Source organism: Rhipicephalus microplus, chromosome 8 (genome assembly GCF_043290135.1).
Source record: "Rhipicephalus microplus isolate Deutch F79 chromosome 8, USDA_Rmic, whole genome shotgun sequence".
In the NCBI taxonomy this organism is placed as follows: domain Eukaryota; kingdom Metazoa; phylum Arthropoda; class Arachnida; order Ixodida; family Ixodidae; genus Rhipicephalus; species Rhipicephalus microplus.
The window spans coordinates 91,337,160-91,361,267 of NC_134707.1; the positions used below are offsets into that span (position 1 = coordinate 91,337,160).

Sequence of the window (24,108 nt, forward strand, 5' to 3'; positions counted from 1 at the left end):
TTCTCAACATTGCTGGTCGTCTGTGAATTACCGGAATTCTACAGTTTCCAGAACAATACCGAGCGCTCGATGACAACTGTGGATGCGTTAGCAGTGCAAGAGGCCTGGACGGAGCATGAGAAACGGCTCGTGGTGCTAGACCACCTTCGGGCAGGTGCTGCGGTGAGGCACCGGAATGAAGGCGTGCAGCAGCAGTGCTGGGCGGAGCAGACCTTCAAGCTCATCCCTGTTTTTGGAAGGGCACCCCCCGATATCTTTGCCACCACCTAGTACAACGTGACCGCTACCGATAATGCCCCGCAAGAAGGGTCTCACTTCAAGGCTGCAGTTGTGCATTGCAGCTCAACATATGAGGTTTCGGACTCGTCGGTACTCGACTCAAGTACGGCACCATCACTGTCAATTACCGAATACCGAGTGAGTTTTCATATTTGTATGGACCTCTAACCATCACAACCAGACCGGCCCCCGGGTAGCAGGGAGACCCTCTCGCACCAGTCGCTGCCACAACTTCGGACGCCACAGCAGTCATTGCCCGAGGGTGCTAGCTCCATCGAGGTGCCGCAGGCGGAGATAGCCGGCATCGGTAATACAATCTACATTACACGCAATTTTCCGTGTGATAACGCGCATAACATAACCACCCGGCAGCTGCGCCGACAACCCCGAAGCCGTTTTTGCCCGCATAGAAATTACCACCGAATATTAGGACAGAGACCAGCTCGGCCGAAGCAATCAGGTTCCATCAAAGAACTGTGATGACGTCGAGGTAGTATCGAAAAATCATTGCGTTCACGCATATAGGCGCAGTATGACCACAAAGGAAGAAAAAGCAATGAAAGCAAGGCAAGTGAAGCCACGTCGAATCACAATCATGTCCCACAGTCGGTCCGCGCTCACAGGCATTTTGTCTGTGCAAGTATTTTCTGGCGCAACATCAGTTTCTACCAGGTTTGCGATGACCACTGTGGCACCCAGTATCGTCTACCAGGGTAAATTAGGATCAAAGTACAAGTCATGTTGCAGCGTCGTAAAAACTAACCACCGAGAAAAGTTTCCGCACATACGCATTGTCAGGCAACTTCGACTACCGTAAGACTGCCTATTCCGTCCATTATACGAAAATGAAACCATTTTGCCTGCAAAACCGCAGCGTGGCCGAGGTCGTAGATGACCACAGCACAATCATTGTCGTCCCCCAGAGTCATCATCGGCCGAGGTATAAGCCAAGACCCAGGTTCTACAGAGACAATGCGACCGACCACGGTGATATTTCCAGACCAAGTCACGGCGTGGCCGCGCCCTCACTTCGAAACAGCCAGTGCTGTTCCCCAGAAACACTGTCAGAGACCCCCCTACGCAAGGTCATGTCCGACTGTGATTCCGAAGAACGACAGCGAGGTTTGTGTGTGCGATAAGCGAGAGCGAAGCAGAGGAAGAAGATATAGAGATTAGAACGGCCGGCCCAGGAAAAGGTTTTGTTGATGTGTAGTGGACAGGATGCTGATATCTTGTTAACCTCCCAGCCTCAGTTCCATTCACTCTCTCTCTCTATTTCTTTGTTCCTTACAGCACTGTTTCGGTATACATTCAGCATTGAATATAGGCTAGCAATTAAGAACGCACGCGAACAGAGACCGCTTATGCTATCGCGTTCTACATCTGAAGGCTAAGGGCAAGCATACCCCAAGTTTTCCTTTTTTGGAATTACATGTTTTGGCCTTTTGTCGGTGGGCTGCATGAACAGCGTGACACACGGTACAACGAGAATGAGATTTTAAGCCATTTTTACTGAGCGCATGACAATGACAATCTGCAGCTGACGATGGTGTTCTCTGAGAATAACAAACTTGGAATTTTAGACCTTGAGCTTTAGTTCAGCATGCACCTAGCTTGTTAAAAGAAGAATAGCGAAAGCCTACATGATGGCATCATCGTCAAAATCAGGTCATCACCAGGTTGACGGATGTTTTGGCAACAATGTTAACAGACTTAAGAAAGCATGCTTTCCTGAGCAGTAGCTGCCACGCATAGCACAGTCACTTCTAAATGAATTGAGGCAAGGGAAGAATACACAGCACAAATTTCAGGACGAGCCAAAGCCGAAAGTTTCTGCCATTCTTTATGTGCACGAAGTTTCGCACTGCCTTAAAAGAATTGTTGTAAAAACTGTGGTAAAGGTTGTTTTCACGGCCAAAAACAAGCAGGGCTCTCTATGTAAAACAGTGAAGTGTGAACGATCTTCAAGTGTTCGCTGTGAGAAAAAGCGCGCAAAAATGTTCGTAGAAGGAATTCTAGGCACCTCATTTTTTATGACGTTGTTGATACTACATCGGTTAGAGGGGGAGCTGTCCGAACGATCGCTTTAGGAAACATGCGAATCTGATGCGCAAATCAGTGGACGATCACCTGGAAAGAAACTATGCCAATTGTGGGAACATTTTGATGTTTGATGAATGCGAAGCAATGGTCAGATACAGGGACAAGAGGGCACGTGAAAGCCATGGAGGGTTTCTGATTCGCAAAGCAGGAACGGAACTCTGTGTGTATGGGGCGCGTCTTTTATTCTGTTGGAAAATGACTCTTTTCAGGTAAATGCTACTTTAACAAGTATTTAAAATGTTCTGGCGCATCCGCCATTATTTTTTTTCTGTTTGTCAGCTCCTCGCCCTATTGACTGTGTATATTCATGCCATGTGTGCCATGAAATTGTGCGCGCTGTCCCATCTGCCTTTTTTCTGAAACTCTGTCTGCGCACTAAGAAAGTGTATTTTCTTTTTCAAAAATGCGATAGCAACCAACCAAATAGTCACGCTACTTGTTTCCGAAGGCGGATAAGCACGTCACTAAATGCAAACGCCTGCGTAAGTTAGATACTGCACTATAGATGACAAGATACAGTACTTTGATTTCAAGTTCAGTGTTCACCCATTATAACTATATGAGTTGCTGCACTAAGTAAGTTACTTTCTCCAGTTTATGCACTCCAAGGTAATCTATTTGAACTTATCAACGATGGAGTATCCTGGCATAAAATGCATTAAAGAATATCGGGAGACATGGAATCGTAGCGCTCGACTTCTGACTAAGGTGATGGTGACAGTGTTCACTTCTGAAGAGTGGTGAGTTGCCGTAACTGAACTGACGCTGTTATACTGATATGTAATGAAATTATTTCACTGGGAATTCACAAAACGTGAATGTAATAGAAACTATTATTGCACATCTACATTACGGTGGGTTCATAAATTGGGCACTGCCATGTTTGAGCGAGCGGATAATTAATTAGCCTTGCTGCTTGAAAGTAAAACAGCAGGAATCTGACAAGAAACTAAGAATGTGGGAAAGAAGCGTAAATATTGGGGTCCGTTTTCTTTGTTAGACACAATCATAACCATAACGAACGAAAAAAGGCTTGCCGCTAAATCTTTATTAGGAAAACGGAGAAGACACAGGACAGTGGACACAACCACTCCACAAACACAACACCACTGTGTCATGCTTCTCAGAAAATAATACTGTACAAAAAAGTATGCATATATTTTTTCTAAAAAAAGGAACAAAGAAGCACTTACGCACCAGAAGTCGTCCTTGTTAGTTACACGAGCTCCAGTTTTCTATATACTGTCGTATCACAGCCCCCTCTCCCCACAAAACTCTGTTTAGACAAAGAAATTAACCAGCGATCCCACTAGAGTGCAGAAAAGGCCAAGGCAGCACATTTGCATTGGTCGAATCTCACCCGAAAGTTGGAAAACAGTAGCAGAAATAATGGTTCTACGGTCACTTTTGCGGTAAAGCTAACCCTAAATACGCATTCGTACAATATTGAATCGAATGGCCAATATTTGCGAAGATCGCTGCAGCCATTATTGTTGGTCCAAAATATCACCAATAATGTCAAAAATGGGTTTAGCTAGCATTATTTGGCTTACGCATCGCCAACGTTGTATTAATATTACCAGCTCTAATATGTGTCACTAGATTTTTTTTGTTGGCTGCGCCATCCATACTGTTTTGAACTTTTAGCTCTGGTTATTGCCAACATTTGCAATGGCTTTGCGAATATGTTTCCCAGGTTTTCTGCTCTATGTGCAGTTTGACACAAAATTTTTGCGCGCGTAAATGATGCATGTTTCTCACACTTTTGCATATGGGCAAGATGCAGGAATAATTCCTAAAACTTGTTGATAACAAACAGAAGTTTATGCTGAATTCATAAAGAGAACAAACGGTAAATCTACAACAGGTTTTTAAAGAATTGCACCAGTTGGGCTTGATTCTCCAGCTCTCTTGCTTGTGAATGACAGCTGCATAGTACCTACAAGAAATATAATAAATAACAATCTTGCATTATATATCGCGTTTAATGCACCGCTCATAATGACCGGTACAATGAAAGCTTAAAATTGATCGAGTATAAAGGGAAGCATCTGTGTCTACACTTGTGAAGAGGCATACAATACAGCTGTATTTTTATCTGCCTTGAACTAGCAAAATCAACACGACACATTTATTTAATAAATGGTGACTGCAACAAACAGATTCAACGATTGCGATATATTCACAGCAAGGTATTCAAAATTTGCGCGTTAGAAAGCCAGAGTGTTCTTGCCCGAAAACAGTAGTGTAGGGCAAATGAAAAATACAAGCTTAGCTGGCGCGCAGAAACGCAATAAAGGAACGCAAAAAAGTCACAGCTTTGCCGCGAAGGTGAAGCAATGAATGCAATAGCAACAAATTGAATTGTCACGCAAAAAGTGGCAAGCAGTTTGAAGCGGGCGTCTTGCACACGCACAAATGACGCACAAAATGCACGTACAGGTTAAGATGAACGCGAATAGGTGTCTGAAATATTACTTCACTTTGTCCAAAAAGCGCGCCCTTTTCGTGGTAAACGGAAACATAGGAGGGAATACAGCGACATTTGTCTGTCCACTAATTACAACATAATCGTTGCGGTGGAAGCCCAAGGCGTAAAACTCTCCCTACTGTCCGATAGGCGCATGAACGCAGGAGTGTCTTGGCCCCCTCCCCCTCTCCCATTCAAGATGAACGTATCAAAGCACGACACCGCGTCGTGACTATCTGGCTACGCGCATTTATTGCACCGTCTCGCTGGCAATGGTGAAAACACGATATGTCCACCGTGGTCACCCCTGCCAGCGGTAAGTGGTAGAAATGAACAGCTTGCCGTTTCAACGTTCAAATAGATACTCCTTCGTGGCTCAGTTGCTAACACCACCCACTGACAAGCAAGAGGTCGGACGTTTAGTTCCGTGCGCTGGAGTCTTTTTCCAGATTGTTTTTCTTTCTTGCATTTTAATATATATATATATATATATATATATTGTACCGAAGCGTAGTGGCGCCAGCTCTGTGCCAGCGTGAAAGAAGGCGTTGACGTCCGTGTGTGGGTCGTGCTTGCCGGGTTCCTGCCTGTACCAGCTTGTTGCGGCTAACGTTTCTCGAATATTATCCTGTGTTTTTACGCAACCTTGGCTTGGTCGTTGCATTATATATATATATATATATATATATATATGAAAGTAGATGCGCTTTCACATAACAACTGTTTATTGTGCCGACGTTTCGACAGGAACCCCGTCTTTTTCAAGGCATAATACTATTTACACATGTTCCGTGTCTTCTTATATCCTGTCGAGACAGGAGGGAAGGGGTCAAAAGAGAGAGAGAGAAAAAAAAGAAAAAAGAAACAGCGAAACGGGAGGACAAACATTAAATAAAATATAGAAAATCTAGGAGAAGAAGCAAGACCGACACGGCGTAATTAGAAAGGAGCAGCATTTCAACAGAGTAAAGCAGAGGTAGATAAGCAATGTCATCATTGTCAACAATACCTCCCCCGCACCCACTCTTCCCCAAGCGGGCAGGGAGCCGCCGTTCTTGTATTTCACCTTTCAGTGTAGTCCGCTGGCGGCTCGTTCCTCTTTGAAGTGTATGACAAGTTAATGGGGAGGGCTTAAGCGCTTTGAGTGCGTGCTGGTGGCGTCGGGAGGAGCGAAAAAGCCGGTGAATGAGGCACCGCCATCGATATTCATTATATGCATTGGCTCCTCCTTGTCAGTGAAGGAACAGAATGTGCGTTAAAAATTAAAGAAGGAAGAAAAAAAGAACAGGGGGGGGGGGGAGACTGTACGACATCCGAGACAGTCACCACACAGTTGCGGCTCACTGGGAAGACATGCGCGCATGTGTGAAAAAGTTAACGAAACCACCTAGCTGTCAGCTCCTTGTCAGTGAAGGAACACAATGTGCGTTGAAACTTAAAGAAGAGAAAGAAAAAAAAGAAAAAGAAAAAAGGGGGGAACCGTACGACATCCGGGACCACTTATCTGTGCGTTCCGGCTGTGCTTGATGAGGCAAATCATTTTTCTGTTGTCAGATGCATAGGCCAAAAGCTTTGTTAGCGGGTAATATTATTGTCGTAAGGAAACCGGAGTGATTAGAGAGAAGCGTTTTCTTCTTTTAGCGGTCGTAACGCAGACAGAGTGCCTGGGTGTTCATTTATTCCGTATTTTATCGTGTTAAATTTGTAGATAAAATAAGATTGCCGTTGTTCCCGTTCTCTGATTGTTCGAAAGTTGTTTTCTAGTAGTGTAACCCTGATGTCATTGATGTCATCAAAGCTGTGGTCATTTAATGTGCAGTGTTTTGAAAGTGGAAGGCCTGGCAGAGATCGTACATGTGCCCGATGGTTGTTGAATCTAATTCTAAACGGAGTGTCTGTCTGGCCCACGTATTGCTTGTTACATACCCCACATTCCAGGAGGTATATGACGTTGTCTGAGTTACAGTCTAGTGCACCTCTTATCCTGTATTTAAAATCCGAGTGGGTGCTTTACGCCACTGTCGTTGTCTGCATGTGTGTGCAGACAACGACAGTGGCGACAGTGTGTGTGCATGTGTGTCGTTGTCTGCATGTGTCTGCTTTTTCCGCAAGGGTGACACCCAATTTGAGGTTTCACACCTATCTTTGAATTTATGAAATGATCCTTCATATTTTTCGGCCTTCTGTATACAACACAAGGAGGAGAAGTGAAAATTTTGGATAGTCGCACGCTCTGTTCCAATATGTTAAAGTGTTTTCTTAGGACCTTGTTTATGTTCGGTGGGTTGCTCGTGAAAGTTGATAGCAAGTTTTATATATATATATATATATATATATATATATATATATATATATATATATATATATATATATATATATATATATATATATATATATATATATATATATATATATATATATATATATATATATATATATACGGTGAATGATGGTGACGCGACGCCGGCGGAAAAATCCCCGGAGGAGTGTTTTATAACTGCTATCCAAATAATAACATGCGCGAATGCTGACAACTTCGCTAAGGGCGAGGTCTTAACTACGACTTCAACGCACACAACAAGGGTGTAATCCAACTAACCATTCTAAAGAAAATATGCAGAACACTTCTCAGAGCAAAAAAAAAAACACATGAATTTTCTTGACACTAGCTAGTCATAATTTCACGATTATTTGTCTTTCCGAAACATGGCTCTCTTCACCTGATTGATATGTGGAGTTTAACGCACCGAAACCACCATATGATTATATCTCTTCACCTGATGACGTACTGTTTGTACCGACAGGTTATGAGGCAGAGTTTTCTCACCACAATGGCAGCCGACATGGCCGTTTTTGCTTTTTCGTCCACAATACCATGACGTACACTCGTCGCTATGACCTCACCCTTTCTAATAATAACTGTCAATCAGTATGGCAAGAATCTGAAGGTTCTTGTCTTCACGGTAAAAATATTGTCATGGGGTGCATTTATCGTAAGCTTTCTTCACCTTACTTTCACCTCTGCTCTGCCCTTGGTGAAATACTCGGTCGAATTATTGATGAGCACAAGAACAAAATCATCATGGAAGACTATAACGTAAACACTGCAGATATTGCTGACACTTCATGCTTGTGTTAGGTGAAATGCTTTCAAGGTAATGGACTTGAGGGCCAGATCAGTTCTTCAACACGTAGTGTACCAGGTGGGCCTAACACGCTCGTTGACCCCATTTTAACGAACGTCACTGCAAATCAGATTGCCGGTGTCATAGATTTCTTGTTTACTGACCATACTCCTGTGTTTTTTGTGTTGGATACTTGCGTAAAAAAACTGGATACAGTCAGCAAATATGTATTTCCGATTGACAAATTTCGTAATAGCATTTCTCAGACCGATTCGACTGATGTCTTAAGCGCCAGTTCTGCTACTACTGCTTACCATAAACTCTGTGATAAAATCAGTGACGCAATAAAAATTGTACCACCGCATCATCTTACTTGAAAGAATACTCGGTTCTTAGACAGCCATGGATGACTAATGGGCTTCTGCGCAGCACTGAGAAAAAAAAAACAACTTGCATAAAAAGGTAGAGTGCAGCCCTTTAACTTACCACTTCTTCAGTGGCTAGTACTCGAACACACGTTCTGTGTGGCTAAGATACAAAAAGCACACCTACTACCAGAGCCCAAGTCTTGAAAATGGAAATGGCATCCACAAGAACTGAAAGATAATTAACAAATTTCTCAACCAACATGCTTCGGAGCCGGAGATCTCTAAGGGTTTGCGTGGTATACGAGTAATCACAAATGCCTCTGAAATTGCCAATGCTTTTATTTGCACTTTTCCAGGGCAAATGTGTCTACTTCCTAACCTGCTTCCTCTCTTCCTCAATGCCCGCATTCCTTCTATCTAAGGCCTGTTTACCCGCACGAAGTTGGCCAAGTAATAAAGCAATTAAAATGTGCAGTCGCTGGTCTAGATAACATCCACTCGTCAAGAATAAAAATTATTGTCTCCGAGATCTCCAGTCCTCTAGCTCATGTAATTATTGAATGTTTAAGGCTGGTGATTTCTCTCATAAAATAGAGACAGACAGAGTGGTTCCCGTGTTCAAAAAGGTGACCGGAACTTGATCAATAACTACCGCCCGGTCACTATTCTTTCTTTCTTTAACAAAGTTACAGAGAAATCGCTTAATAACCACCTTATACAAACAAAGCCAGTCTTTTGACACTCTATCAGTTTGGTTTTAGACGCGTCTTCAGAACTCGCCTTAACAAATTTCACTGACTACCTCAAATATTCTATTGATATTGGCCTGTTTGCTGCGGACGTATTTGTGCATCTTTCTAAAGAGTTTGAAAGTATTAACCCTGAAATTCTTCCGACAGTTTTAGACACTAATGATATTTGGTGGAGGGGGGGGGTTCTCACCAGAAAAGGATTGGCCACCCTGGTGCAGTATCTGGCCACTACCTCCTACATGCAAACGTAAATGAACTCTCGGCTCTCAGTCCCCAGCAGCTGTGGAGCAACTGACCACGGCGGCGGTCAGATGTGCAACAAAGCAGAGGGTGCTAAGAGGGTGCTGCCATTGAAACCTGAATTTGGCAACGTTTGACGCTAGAACTTTATCTAGTGAGGCAAGTCTAGCTGTACTATTCGAAGAGCTAGAGGCTGTTAAATGGGATATAATCGGCCTCAGTGAAGTTAGGAGGACAGATTAGGCCTATACGGTGCTAAAGAATGGGCACGTTCTTTGTTATCGGGGCTTGGCTGACAGAAGAGTACAGGGAGTGGGGTTCCTAATTCACAGAAACATAGCTGGCGACATAGAGGAATACTATAGAAATAATGAAAGGGTGGTAGGTATTGTAATTAAACTCAATAAGAGATACAAGATGAGGATGATACAGGCTTACGCGCCTATATCCAGCCATGATGACGCTCCAGTTCAAAGCTTCTTTGAAGACGTGGAATCGGCAATGAGTAAGGTAAAAATACGGAATACTATACTGATGACAGACTGCAATGCAAAGGTACGGAAAAAGCAGGCTGGAGACCAGGCAGTAGAAGATCGTGGCATCGGTACTACAAATGCCAGAGGAAAGCTACAAGTAGAATTTTCAGAACCCAATAATTTACAAATTTTCAATACCTTCTACCGAAAACGAGGAAACTGCAAGTGGACATGGAGGAGCCTTAATGACGAAATTAAGAACGAAATAGACTTTATAATAAGTGCACTACCAGGCATTGCGCAGGATGTGGAAGTGGATAGCAAGGTACGATGCAGTGACCACAGATTGGTACAGTCCCGAATTCGCCTAGTTTTGCAGAAGGAATGACAGAAACTGATACGCAAGAAGCCAATGAATGAGCTAGCACGGAAAGGGAAAGTACAGGAATTCCGAGTCTTGATTCAGAACACGTACTCGGCTCTTAGCGAGGAAACCAACCTTAGCGTAGATACAATGAACGATAATCTGACGAGTATCATTACGGAGTGTGCAGTGGAAGTTGGAGGCAGGGTAGTTAGACAAGACACTGACAAGCTTTCCCAGGAAACGAAGAATCTCATTATGAAGCGTCAAAGCATGAAAGTCTCAAGTACAACATACCAAATAAAACTGTCAGAGCTTTCAAAGTTCATTAATAGGCTTAAGGTATTTTATGCAAGAAGGTATAACATAGAGAGAATTGAACATGCTCTGAAGAACGGAGGAAGTATCAAAGCAGTGAGGAGGAAACTTGGGATAGGGAAAAATCGGATCTATGCACTAAGGTACAAAGAAGGCAAAATAAATAACAATATAGATAGTATAGTTAAAATAGTGGAGTAGTTTTACAGAGATCTGTACAGTAGCCGGGACAACCACGACTTTAATATTATAAAAACTAACAGTAACCTAGATGACACCCAACCAGTGATAATAGAAGAAGTCATAAAAGCCTTGGAGAGCATGCAAAGAGGCAAAGCTGCTTGTGAGGATTGAGTAACATCAGATCTGCTGAAAGATTGAGGACAGATTTTGTTAGAAAAACTAGCCACCCTGTTTACGAGGTGTCTCCTGACGGGAAGAGTACAACAGTCTTGGAAGAATGCTAACATCATCTCAATACATAAGAAAGGCGATGACAAGGACTTGAAGAATTACAGGCCGATCAGTTTGCTCTCCATGGTATATAGGCTACATACAAAAATAATTGCTAACAGAGTTAAGAAAACATTAGAATTCAATCAACCAAAAGAACAAGCGGAATTTCGAACCGGCTACTCAACTATTGACCACATTCAAACTATCAATCAGGTTATAGAGGAATGCTCAGAATATAACCAACCACTATACATAGCCTTCATGGATTACGAGAAGGCGTTTGATTCAGTAAAAATATCAGCTGTCGCGCAGACACTGCGGAATCAGGGCGTCGATGAAGCATATATAAACATCCTGGAAAAAATCTATAGGGATCAACTGCTACCATAGTGCTTCATAAAAAAAGCTACAGAATACAAATAAAGAACGGTGTAAGGCAAGGGGATACAATCTCCCCAATGCACAAGAGTGGAAGCTTGGGCTAGTTGGTGCGTATTCATATTAGCAAGGTGTTTCAGCGCGCGAACAAAGGAAAAAGGACAGGGTAGACAGAAATGCAATTTACCACGTGCTCACAGGTGGTATTCAGAGGCATAGAATGGGAACAGTTAGGGTTAAGAGTTCATGGAGAGTACATTAGTAACCTGCGCTTCGCTGATGACATTTCATTGCTGAGTAATTCAGGGGACGAATTGCAACTCATGATTACGGAGTCATACAAGGAGAGCAGAAATGTGGGCCTTAAAATAATCTGCAGAAAACAAAAGTAATGTGCAACAACCTCTGAAGAGAGCAGCGCTTTGAGATAGGTAATAGTCCATTTGAAGTTGTAGAAGACTATGTCTACTAAGGGCAAGTAATAACCGTGGAGCCGAGCCACGATATTGAAGTAACTAGGAGAATAAGAATGCGGTGGACACATTTGGCAAGCACTCTCAGATTATGACACGTAGATTGCCATTATCCCTCAAGAGGAAGGCATATAACAGCTGTATCCTGCCGGTACTAAGCTACAAAGCAGAAACATGGAGACTTACAAAGAGGGTTCAGCTTAAATTGAGGTTTAGACAGCGAGCAATGTAAAGAAACATGGTAGGTGTAACCTTAAGAGACACGAAGAGAGCAGAGTGGATTAGGGAACGAATGAGGGTTAAGGATATAATAGTTGAAATTAATAAGAAGAAATGGACATAGGCCGGGCATGTAGCGCGTAGACAGGACAATCACTGGTCATCAAGGGTAACCAACTGACTGCCAGAGAAGGCAAGAGGGTTAGGCGGAGACAGAAAGTTAGGTGGGCAGATGAGATGAAGAAGTTTGCGAGTATAAATTGGCAGCAGCAAGCACAGGACCGAGTTAACTGGTGGAACATGGGAGAGGCCTTTATCCTGCAGTGGACGTAGCAAAGCTGATGATGATAATGATGATGATGATGATGATGATATTTTTGGTTCCAGGCCTTCATCGCATTTCTTGAATAGGTCTTAGCGCGTCATAGTTAGTGATTTCTGTTCTAACTCTAGCACGATTATTCAGGGTGTCCCCGAAGGCTCAATTCTTGGAGGTTTGCTGTTTTTGTTGTACATTATTGATTTACCCAAATGTCTTAATATATTTAAATGTAGTATATATACTGATGATACCACCATCTTTTCCCCAAAGAGAAATTTAGTAAACTTACTAAAGGAATTAAATAGGAACTCCGCTGACGTCGTACAATGGTGCCGTAACCATCAGCTACTAATTATAGCACTTAAAACTACATCCATGCTATTTTATTCCTTTCGTAAGACAATACCATTCATGCCATTTTTAACATCTGACTCGCATGTTATACATCCCTGCGATACGACGACTTTCCTTGGTGCTTCGATTGGCTCTCAATTAAAGTTTATTAAACACATCCCAGCAATTTACTCCAAAATTTATTTTGGCGTTTGTATTTTAATTGAAACTCGCCCGTTTTTTTTCCACTGCGCAATCTTCGTTCATCATACTTCACCTTCGCTTAGAGTCATTTAACATATTGTTGTTCTTCCTGGCAAAACACTTACATGATTCATCTCTCCAAGTTTGCTCACTTGCAGAAAAAAGCAATAAAAATTATCACCTTCAGTCACTGAAGGGAGTCTGCCACGCCCGTGCACCTTAATCTAGGCTTTATCTCCATCAATCATTCCATCTCATTGAAACTGGGTACCCTCATTTTTCGTGCACGTCATCTTGACATTCAACTAGAAAGCATCTCACTCCGTTTTCTAACACAAGTTTGACTAGATTCTCCTCTGATCTTAGCTTACTGTTGCTGGTAGTACACTCGAACTATGGCAAACAGAAAGCGCTTTTTTTAGGTGTTTTTCTATAAAACTCGCTTCCCTTGATCAATATAATTTGTCATAATATGCCTACATTTTAAATAAAATGAGGGAAGATTCCTTTCACCTTTCATGCTAAATGTTTTCAGCGTTTTATTTTTTGCGTTTTTTTTCATTTTTCAAGTGATGTAACTCTTTGCAGTATGTATATTATTTACACGTTTTTCGATATTGTATGTTCTAGGCCTTGCAACTTTAAAATTATTTGCGCTCTTGCTTTTCTGTTTTTGCTTAGAAATTCACGCTTCGTAATATGCTTCTCATCGTCACTTATCTGCCCTGTATTTCCCTAATCTATTTTCAATAAGAGGTCCCCCTGACGGTATTTACCTTGGGACTTCCTTCTGTAGCACTTACGAACGAAGTCATTTGTATTTGATGATGATATTTCAATAAACTTTCAACCGTCAACTACTATTATCTTCATGATTCTCGCTTGCCTAATTATAACTGTGGTGGCTAAGTTGCTTGCACAATAAAGTGTTTATTTATTCTGTTTCTTCTGACACAGGACGTCGAATAAAATGGTTTACAATGCAGCAGCAAAACGTCGGCCAGCACAAGCTTTCACGGCTGTTAACGAAAGTAAGCTATAACAATTTAAAACATTTCTGATGTAACACATTCAGTTGAGGTTGCTTGCCAGTTTTGTGCCTCACTAAATAACTAGAGTTCAGGTTCAGTGGAGTAATTCGGGCGTCTGTCTGGAAAGTGTACTAACATCAGTTTTTCCAAGGTGGGTTTATTGTTCACAATAAAATTGGTAGATGTGCAGAGACCGCATTGAGCAAGGTTGCAGCTGCGAAAAGGGTGCTAATATATTTGAATGGTCAATGATTCATTATGCCGAGGTCACACCTAATCATATTGACACTAGCTTGACGTCATGCTATAGAACCACTACGGTGACACCAAGATGCTGTCTGCCTAGTTCTGATAAAATGGAGCAATACTTCTAAAACAGGCGTTAGGCATCCCCAAAGCAATTAAAATGACCACTTGAATATGAAGTGGTCATCAAAACATCACGTCACCTTGTTTGAGCACTTGGCGAGAAGCACGTTTTATGTTATGACGTCAGGATTCAGTAAGAATAGCAAGAACGGCTAAAATTATTGTAATTAGCATTTTAGTGTCTGCTCACTTTCAGAAATACATTCAGAAAAAAAAACTTTCTGAAAAAAATACATGTTCTAGGCTTTGAGGGTTTGGCCCATTTTTCGGTGCGAAAAAAAACCGTGGTGATTAAAAATAATTCTGTCAGTAGCCACAGACGCAATGGCAAACACTTTATTGAATATAGTTTGCCCGTGTTCTTCAACAAAAAAAAAAACAAACAAACCTTATGATTGAGTGGGTTTAAAAGACAACTTAAAAGATTGTACTCAAGTTTTTATCAGCATTCATGATTGCTACCAGTCACATCGAACCGTGAACAGTAGAAGCGGGGCCTCGGATGTCAGCGCTGGCAATGATAATTAAAAAGGGCATAGGTGTTGCGTTAATAATAACATAGTATACTGCTACACCATGCTTAGTACATGAGACACGAGCCACTGGTAGTTACATAATTTTGATGTGTAAACAATTATGAAACAGGATGAACCAGAGTTCTTTTAGTGGAAACTGCACAAGACGGTAGGCGAGATGAGCAGTTGCAGGACAAACATTGGCTCATATCCTTCAGGACAAAAAGGAATAAACATTAAAACTATGTTTAAGGGGCAAATTCACTGCTTTAATTGTAGCCCTGCTCTTTGTTAATTTTATTCATGATTTTTATGGTGTCCGTGGCTTTAGGTTCAAAAGATCTTGTGGTTCCATCGATTAGGCTTAATCCACACACTTCGACAGACACACACACGCACACAGTGCTAACTTCCAACTAATGATTTATTTGCGATCACACCTGCTATTTATACAATAACAGTAGATTGATAAAACTTAGTAGCAATCATGTAAAAATACAGCACAGTTCATGCGCGTGTAATTACTCAAAGCGACAATGTGCTCTCTCCAACGTCGCAGTGAAGATTCTAGATACATTTTTTTTATCTGACAAAGCTAAGGAAGTCACACTCACGCATGTTTCGTTACACCCATATGAATGATTAACCCCAAACAACTGGCCTAGCAGCGTGCCCTAAATAAGCTTGAAGAGTATTTGGCCCCACTACATCTGAATAGAAATGACTCAAGCGTCATGTTCATCTGGTGCACGGAAAAGTAGGCATGCTGCAAACGCGTCTAATACTAGGTGAGTTAGAGGTACCGTAAAACGCTATGCGTTTAGGCGTAAATGTGCACTCACGTTGAAAGTGCCCATGCGCTTGCTTCAGCGCATTTATTCGACAGCTTGTGCCTTGTACGGTCGAGTGGTCTGCATTCTTGAACCTGGTAATAATTCATCCCATTAGCCCCATTAACAACGATAGGAAGATTTAAGTACTTACAATACATGATGGTTGCCTAAATCTCAAGTGAAAAAATTGAACAATAAATGCTACAAGAAACCGAAAACCAATAATATTAACGGCAACTCAACATTTACCATAGCGTTGCGGTACGTGCGGCAAATCCTTGGCTTTTTTTTTCAATTCAATGAGTCGTTGGGCTGCCAAATTCCCAAAAAATGATGAAAACGGCTGACAACTTTCAAAAATTTGTGACACCTAGCACCCATTGCAGCGTAGCTTCAAGAAATGTTTTGAAAGATGTAGATCATACCCCTAAAAGCAAGTTCGATGGGAAATGAAGCAGTAAGGCTGAGTAGATGAACACACAAAACGTAAAAACGAGATTTCTGAAAAAGGGTTGGTGAAAGTCCTACCTAAAGTAATGATTCCTCTAGCCAAACGCAATAAAATTGAACGAGGCAGAGTCACGGGACAGCTGTTGAAAGGTGCCATTAGCTCCAAGTAAAGCAGTAGGTACAGCTGCTAAAAGCATTAGCGATTGCTTTTGACAAAAATAATTGATATCAAAGACGAAGTACATTTATGAGGCTTTGAGTATTGTCGCGAAAATCTCTCTACCGCCATCAAGAACTCAGAACATATTGTTTCGTCACTGAATATAGACTGGTGCTGGCAAGTTATATGTCGAAAGCAAAGATAGTGACACCAGGTAGCAATGAATATTGAGCAAAATTGCTGCTTGCGGATGCATGCCGTCGACTTACCTTACTGGTGCGCATCGAATAGGAACAACACATTTTATATACCACGCATATATTGCAATTAAACGTCTTTATTATGATTTTCTTCGTGCAAGGTAACGAACTACTACGTGCAAGACACCACATCTGGCGAAGAAGTCTCGAACAATCGTATTGTAGTCGGTGCTGATTTCTTCTATATTATATTTATTCTAGTTGACACTGTCATACTGAGCTGATTGATGTGAATTTTTACCACTACAGCCACAACGTACTACAAAAGTTCACTTTCGATAGATAAGCAACTTTGTGTGGAGAGACGTGTGGTATTGTACTCAGTCGACACAATGAAGAAAAAGAATGGGGCCAATGACATATAACCACCACTATTTTTTTTCCTAACTATTAGCCAGGCATCGCAACTTTGCATTGAAACATTGTGGAACAGGCCAACAACAGAAATTTAACTTTCTATTTGCATTTCTGTAATAGGTGGATCCACAAGTTATAGAGTTGCATTTAATTATACGTCAGAGTACTGCGCAATTATAAAGAAGCAAAATGAGACAGGTGGAGGTAAGTAATCACTTTCATTCGATATTTAATAAGGAGAATTCCTTAGCAAACTGCCAGTACTTCTATCTATCTATCTATCTATCTATCTATCTATCTATCTATCTATCTATCTATCTATCTATCTATCTATCTATCTATCTATCTATCTATCTATCTATCTATCTATCTATCTATCTATCTATCTATCTATCTATCTATCTATTTATCTATCTATTTATCTATCTATCTATCTATCTATTTATCTATCTATCTTTCTATCTATCTTTCCATCCTATCTATCTATCTATCTATCTATCTATCTATCTATCTATCTATCTATCTATCTATCTATCTATCTATCTATCTATCCGCCCTACGAATTTCAGCTCTCCTGGCCGTTTAAATAACGGTATCGATACCAATATTCGCATGGCATAACATGACTGTAAGAAGAACATATTTGACTAGTTATAACATAAAAATCGTGACATGTATGTCATGACTGTCATGATTTACATTTCATGGTCCTGCAGCTGTTGCGGTGGGTTCGTTCACATGGCAATTTGCAAAACTGGCATGGTATAGCATGATTGCATGGCAAACACAAACCACAGACCTTGACGTCCCTAACGTCCTAACTCAACCTAGAACTCCACAAAAAGAAACTACCTGCCATCCAAGACATGGCTGAAGCATCTACCCAGCACCTCCACCACTCTGAAACGTGGATATTGGCGTAAGTAGTACTTGAACAGCTGGTCTTTTGATGCGGAAAGCGTACGGCAGCAACCGACGCAGAAATCACAACGCTCGGGAAATCACAACGCTCGGGTACTTAGCATTAGGCTAAGTACATGCATTTAACGGTACTTATCATTTCAAACGGCACCAGTTGATTGAAACGGCCGATCCCATCCGCAGTACCCATCGATGTTGCTCAAGATTCAGCGTTCATACTTGCCCGATTGTCAATTAAAGAGCAATTATCACGCATATCTGAGGCACCATAACAGCACGTATATATTCTGTATGTGCGTGTTTTACTAGAAAAGGTAAACCTAAGTTATTTTAAGGACCGTAGCGTTTATCACTCGGCGCTGGCCATGCAACGCTTGCACTCAAAGGGAAGTGTTTCAAACGCCTTTCTACGACGACATGGTGGTGGCACCTACTAATCGCCTTGCGTACTACACTATATCACCTCTGAGACGGCTGCACACGCCCGTCTCAGGGCCAAGCGCTCCGTTTTCCAAGAAAACTGCCAGACGGCGCTCATGTCACACGTGTGACGTGACTTGATACGCTCGTTCGCCTCCACTGCACGCTCGAGGCACTCTAAGGCAGTGCCTTCAGAATACTATTCACCAATTTTCTTGCGCAGAACATCAAATAAACGTTTTTTTAATATCTCCAGACGCAAGAATTTCGTCTTTCGACGACATTTGCAGATTAATATGCAGATACGGGTGAATTTTTATGATGGCCGCTCTTTATAGGGCATTCAGGGGCAGAGACATGTTTGGTCATGAAAGTGTTTTGTATTTTTAGTGGCTCAATGGTGAATACAATTTCAGTAGAACATACTCGTTTATGAAACAATAGTCTTCGGATAGTGAATGTCACATGTGAGATTTCTGACAGGCTGCTACATGTGCAATTTACTGTCAGCTGAGGCACCTTTTATACTTTATTAATATACACACCAACAGGTCTGTTTTTAATATACACACCAAGATTTTAATATACACACCAACAGGTCTGTCTTCACGAACAGGGAAACTCCAAACTATTGATAAATGTGAGACCCTTAATAAACACCAACATCGTAATGTCTGACAATCATATTATAGCAATTGATGGCTCAATAGCGTAACACTGGCATGCTTCATGCAATAAAATGAAGTTTGTCGCGTGGTGCACCGAAACCCTTTCACGAGGACAAACCGGACATTTGAACATTTTTTTAACAACTTTGGTCAAGTGCAGATCGTAAGTATCTCTTAAGAATGACCCTGAAAGAGCGAGTGTTAAGAATTTTAGCTTACGAACGCAACGTTCCGAACATTTGGAGCCTGAGACGTGGACTTTGCGATACACCGAAAACTGATGGTTCCTCTTTTAGGGGCGAAGCTCCTTATAGCGGCACCCGTTTGTCCCTCGTAGTCGTAGTAGTATTCATTGTGTAACCAGTCTTACAATTACCTCCAATGCGGTGCCAGTGAGAGATTAATTCTGTGCGTTGTTGAACAATAAAAAATTAGCACCGCGCGCGTTAACTAAAAGACGAATTCTCCTGTCTCATCCCTTTTAGCAGCCATTGGCATGTACATTGAGCACTATCTGACAAGAAAGGGTTGCTACGTCATACTCGCTGGGCATAATCTTCTTAGTTTTAGAAAGGTTTAGCGAGCGTTGGGCCGCAGTGCCATGAATACAGTGAACTAGTATATACCATGAACTCGAGGTGGTTAAAGGGGGGAAGTAGACACGAAGCGCAAGCCGTAAGAAAGTGTGCGTGTGCCTCCTCTCGTTCAGTCCTTGGAATTTCCGCTGGATGGCGGTGCTTCCATATGAGGAATATATGATGAAAAGATGCGAGATGGTGGTACTTGGAGTGCTGAATAGGGGGACGAACGAACACACAGACAGATGCATGGACGGACGCACGGATGGCTGCACGGACGGATAGACGCATGAACGGATGCAGGAGCGGATGCATGGACAAAAGCAGGGACGGGCGCACAGATGAACGTGCGGACGCACAAACAAAAACACGCACGGACGGGCGGATGGACACACGGGTGGCCACACAGACGCATGCTTGGATGTACGGAAGCAAGAACGAGTGGATGAATGGATGCTTCGCCCCACTATCAATCATTCACTCCGTGGATATGCTGCCATTTTTTTTACAGTGATTCTTATAGCAACGTGGCACCTCATGGTTGGTCTGTATTTTACGCACATTTACTGAAACCGGAAGTTGCTAAACCATAGCGAGCGAAAAAAGAATTCGTGAACGAAAGGGCTTCAAAAAAAAACTTCATGGAAAGCCGTCTCAAAAATTTTCGCATATCGTAGACGTATGTTGGCTAGTGGCCCTATGAAAAGACCGTTGTAAGAAGCTAGCTTTGCATGTGTTTCGTTGCGCTGATGGCAAATTTATTGTATCTTGTCATCATTTCGAAAGATACAATAATCTATCTTGCCATCTTGCCATCAGTTTATTGTATCTGATGCGTTTATTGTACAGAGTGGCTGTACGCGTAAGATTAAGCCGCCGAACGTGGACCTCACGTATATATCAATGCCGATTTGCAAAGAACTGCGAAGAACAGCGCCAGTGGTATCAAAATCAGGCTAGTGTGATGGATCCTGGTTGCTTCCTGTAGAGTGACACGTTACAACTACGAAGCGATAAAGGAAAGCCCTAGCATTTATTAATACAATTATTGTTTTGGAGGCATATATTTGAGCTAGAAAATAACAGCATGCACGTATTATTGAACAATAGTACGTGCACGCTTGTTCAATAATTTCAATCTTTATTACCCGAGAGCTATAGGGACACGGCAAAATAATGGAACACAATATACAGCATTCGCACCACCTCCCAAGGCATTAAAAACGTCGAGAGGCACAGAAAAATACTTTTTGTCTTTTCTTTTTGAGAGCGAGACTAATCGTCAAGTACATTCCCACAGATTACTACGACGCCTGTGAACTATGGGTGAACGACAAGTACTTGAAAAGTGAACCTCAAGAACGAGAACTCTGCAAAACAAATTTTGAGACATATTGCAACCGTAACAACGCAACAGAATTCAATTATGAGGACTGTCAAGCCAGTGATGGTAAACTCACTCTTATTTTGTGAACAGCTTCCAGCGTCGTGAATTTACAATAACCGCAATAAGTAAATATTTTCATAAAGATTATCACAATAAACTTATTGTGCTTCCTGCCTTATGAACTATTATATTTACAGTGTCTATGGTGTATTTACCGACACATTTTTGCATGTTGCGTATAGCAAACCGTATAAGAACCATGAGTTGTCTCTCTTTGGAAATGACACCGCTACTTGACACTAAAAACATATGAGACTGTGTTAATGATTCACTGAATAGCTTGATTGACAATTTATTTAGGCATTATCAACCCGAACCGCGTTATTCAGGATGATCTGCTACTTTGGACATTTTTATGGTCCCAGAAGACAGCTATATCATTTAATAAGATCGCAGGCAAAATAGGCTTGAACTTTCGTTTAAAAACTACGCATCGTCTTTAAACAAGATGCCTATTTCTCAACAAGGTCTTTTTTCAAGTGTTCGGGTTTGAATGAACACTATCACGAAGCAATTTTTTACAATACGAGATGACTGACGGTCACAGCAATTGTTTGAGTCACAGCTTCCTATGCATCATTAAACCTATTTCCCTGCAGTGGTTCAATATACCGCTTCCGCAGTGACATAAAAATACAAGAAAAAGGCAAAAATCACAAACAGAAATACCATCTGTTGAGTTGCTCATGAGAAAATGCCACCATGGTCGATACTGCTGCAGGGAAATAAGCAAGAGATGCTTCAAGGTGCAGCCTCCTGACCACTTCTCATTAAGGATGCCCGTTGCTCTCTTTTCACAATGTTTTCGCATCTGCAAACAGATTCTAATTCCGTATAGACTATCATGAGATTGAACAATAAATATACACTTTATTGAGGTTCCTACGTGCGCTTTTATACTCTGTAATAAGGTTAACTCTTAGTAATTTATTAAAATAATTGGCTACAGATGAAAGCAATAGTAATTTTATACAATCATGGGTTTATCGCTGTTGCGTAACAGCAAAAACTGTGTTAATGAACAAAATGCCATAAAGTAGCTCAGGTCTAGTTAAATCATCACGCACTAGTTTTGCCTTCATCGAGAACTGCATCTTGGACAGGTGTCTCAATTTATGCGTGACACACAATGTACATGCGTACACTTGACATGGCACTGCCTGGGACCGTTGAGCGAAAGGAACCAGAAATCAATATAAAAGGTAAAAAGGTAAACGGCCATAGTAAATGCGTACGTGTAATTTGCAAGCTTATATTAGGCTAGGTTTCAAAATTGTTTGAAATCAGGCAGCAAAGCTGATTTTAAAAACAACTGCAGTAGAGAACGTCCAACTTCTGACTACTATGGTAAAAACAAAGCTATCAAAAAGAAGTTAGAAGCTTGTTATACAAAAAATACGTAAAGAAGATGTTTCGAGAAGTGGACATATCTTCTTTAAGGCTAGATGGAATTCCCTTAGCGCTAGCGTGTACGTGCTTCGTATCCTTTCCTCCATCTTAACAAAAGACGATAAGAGGGCAACTATGAATATGTGGGTAGGATTGTGGGGAGGAGTGCCGGGAGGAGTTGTGTGAGTGAAAAGGGAAGAAGTATTCCTTTAAGAAATAGAGAGGAATAAATCGGAGGAAGGTGTGGGGCGGGGGGCTTCACAAAACCATGGTTGTGAGACGTTGACACACCATTTAACTACGATACATTAGAGGTTATGGAAGGACTCAAGTCTCAATTTTTTTGTCGATGTACTTTATCAAGTAATTTAAGAGTCCTTTTCTTTGACATTCATGCCTGCTGACTGAAGGTGACCTGAACTTATGAATAAAAAAATGAGAGTATATTTTTGGTCGCTTGTGGGCCGATATTTCCACTGAGCTATGTAATGTGTGAGATTGTTGAAGTTGTGACCCGCTACGTTAAAATGCTAAGCCGCTACTTTCACTAATTCCTTTTTCATATCCGCGTAGCGAGCACTTTATCGAACAATAATGGTCTGTCCCGTTTCGCTAGTGTACCATTTGTGACAATATGAGCATTACATTATGTAGAAAACATTTGAATGGTTCAGGTAAAACCAGATTCCATGTGTTGGACGTAGTCACTTGCAGTGTTTTCAATTATCACGTAATCTTGGAGGTTTTTGCGAGTCTTGCATTTTGGACAAAAGAAGGTGTAGCCTTGTGAATAGAATGTGCGTTTACATTTGCCTGCACTAATATTTAGGATTCCTATGGCGGGCGTCCCGCGCCTGTGCTACTCCAGGAGAGACTTTTCTAAGGCACTCTTTGCTTGTCAGTATCGGATAATATTTACGAAGGACGAAATTTATGTTTTGGACCACCTTTGAGCAGTTGCTTACAAATGCTGTTTGCTGATTGGATTGTGCTACGGGGGCTGTATAACTCGTGTTGTTTTTCTATATAGTTTACATGCTTATTGGTATATCTTGTTAAGTGTGTAGCTGAGGCTGCAATGCCTTCTTTGTAGAAAAAATAATATTTTGTGAGCGCTAAAGTAGCAACTTATCATGGCCGTACTACAGGCCGTTATAACAGTCAGCCGCCACCCGATCCAAAAGGCACAGCCGGATACATCCTCTAATCCATCCGGGCATCGGAGCGGCTGGGGCGCTGAAATTGTACGGCACGCACCGAAGCTGTGCAAAGTTATCAAATTATTCGTGAAGGTAGAATACGTCTTCATAGTGATGCAAGTTTCAAGGGAATTCGGGAAAACTGCAACACAGTGAAGTTCAGGATCGAATTAGGACCTTAAGCAAGAAATTTGAAGGCACGCTGATTGCATTGTAAGATATTCTACCGCTATAAAAGCATGCTTACTTTTTTCTATGAAGCATCTAGTGAATATTTGTGTACAATCCCGACTTATCCAACGACTTTGGTGGTTTTTTACGCATCACGGAAGAAGTTGCAACTTTTGATGGCGCATATCGAACCATTCAGGCTATATATACACATTCGGTGCTTCAATATACGAAGATACATATCTTGAAATCGCCTCTCGCCTACTTAACCAACGGCCACTTTGAATGAATCTGTGCTAGTAATTCAGCAATTCTTGAAGATCGAACAGTACTTCCAATTACGTTTACCTCGCTGTTGTGTTTTCTTTTGCGTTATTTATCACTACGCTGCTCTAGCGCGTTCTAAGTTCGGTTGGCCATGCAATGTAGTTTTTCGGTTCTTTGCTCTTATGTGTAGATT

General features: G+C 41.6%; 1 protein-coding gene across 2 annotated transcripts in view; it reads left to right on the forward strand.

The window, feature by feature from the left end:
- LOC142769240 (uncharacterized) overlaps nt 1-21,003 on the forward strand; it is a 36,318-nt gene extending 15,315 nt beyond the window's left edge. For both annotated transcript variants that reach the window (XM_075872309.1, XM_075872310.1), the window contains 4 exons: nt 2,977-3,122; nt 13,838-13,911; nt 16,976-17,059; nt 20,743-21,003. In XM_075872309.1, coding sequence (XP_075728424.1) covers nt 2,977-3,122; nt 13,838-13,911; nt 16,976-17,059; nt 20,743-20,915 — 477 coding nt within the window. In that variant the 3' untranslated portion in view covers nt 20,916-21,003. The remainder of the gene's footprint in view (nt 1-2,976; nt 3,123-13,837; nt 13,912-16,975; nt 17,060-20,742) is intronic.
- The last annotated feature ends 3,105 nt before the right edge of the window (nt 21,004-24,108 follow it).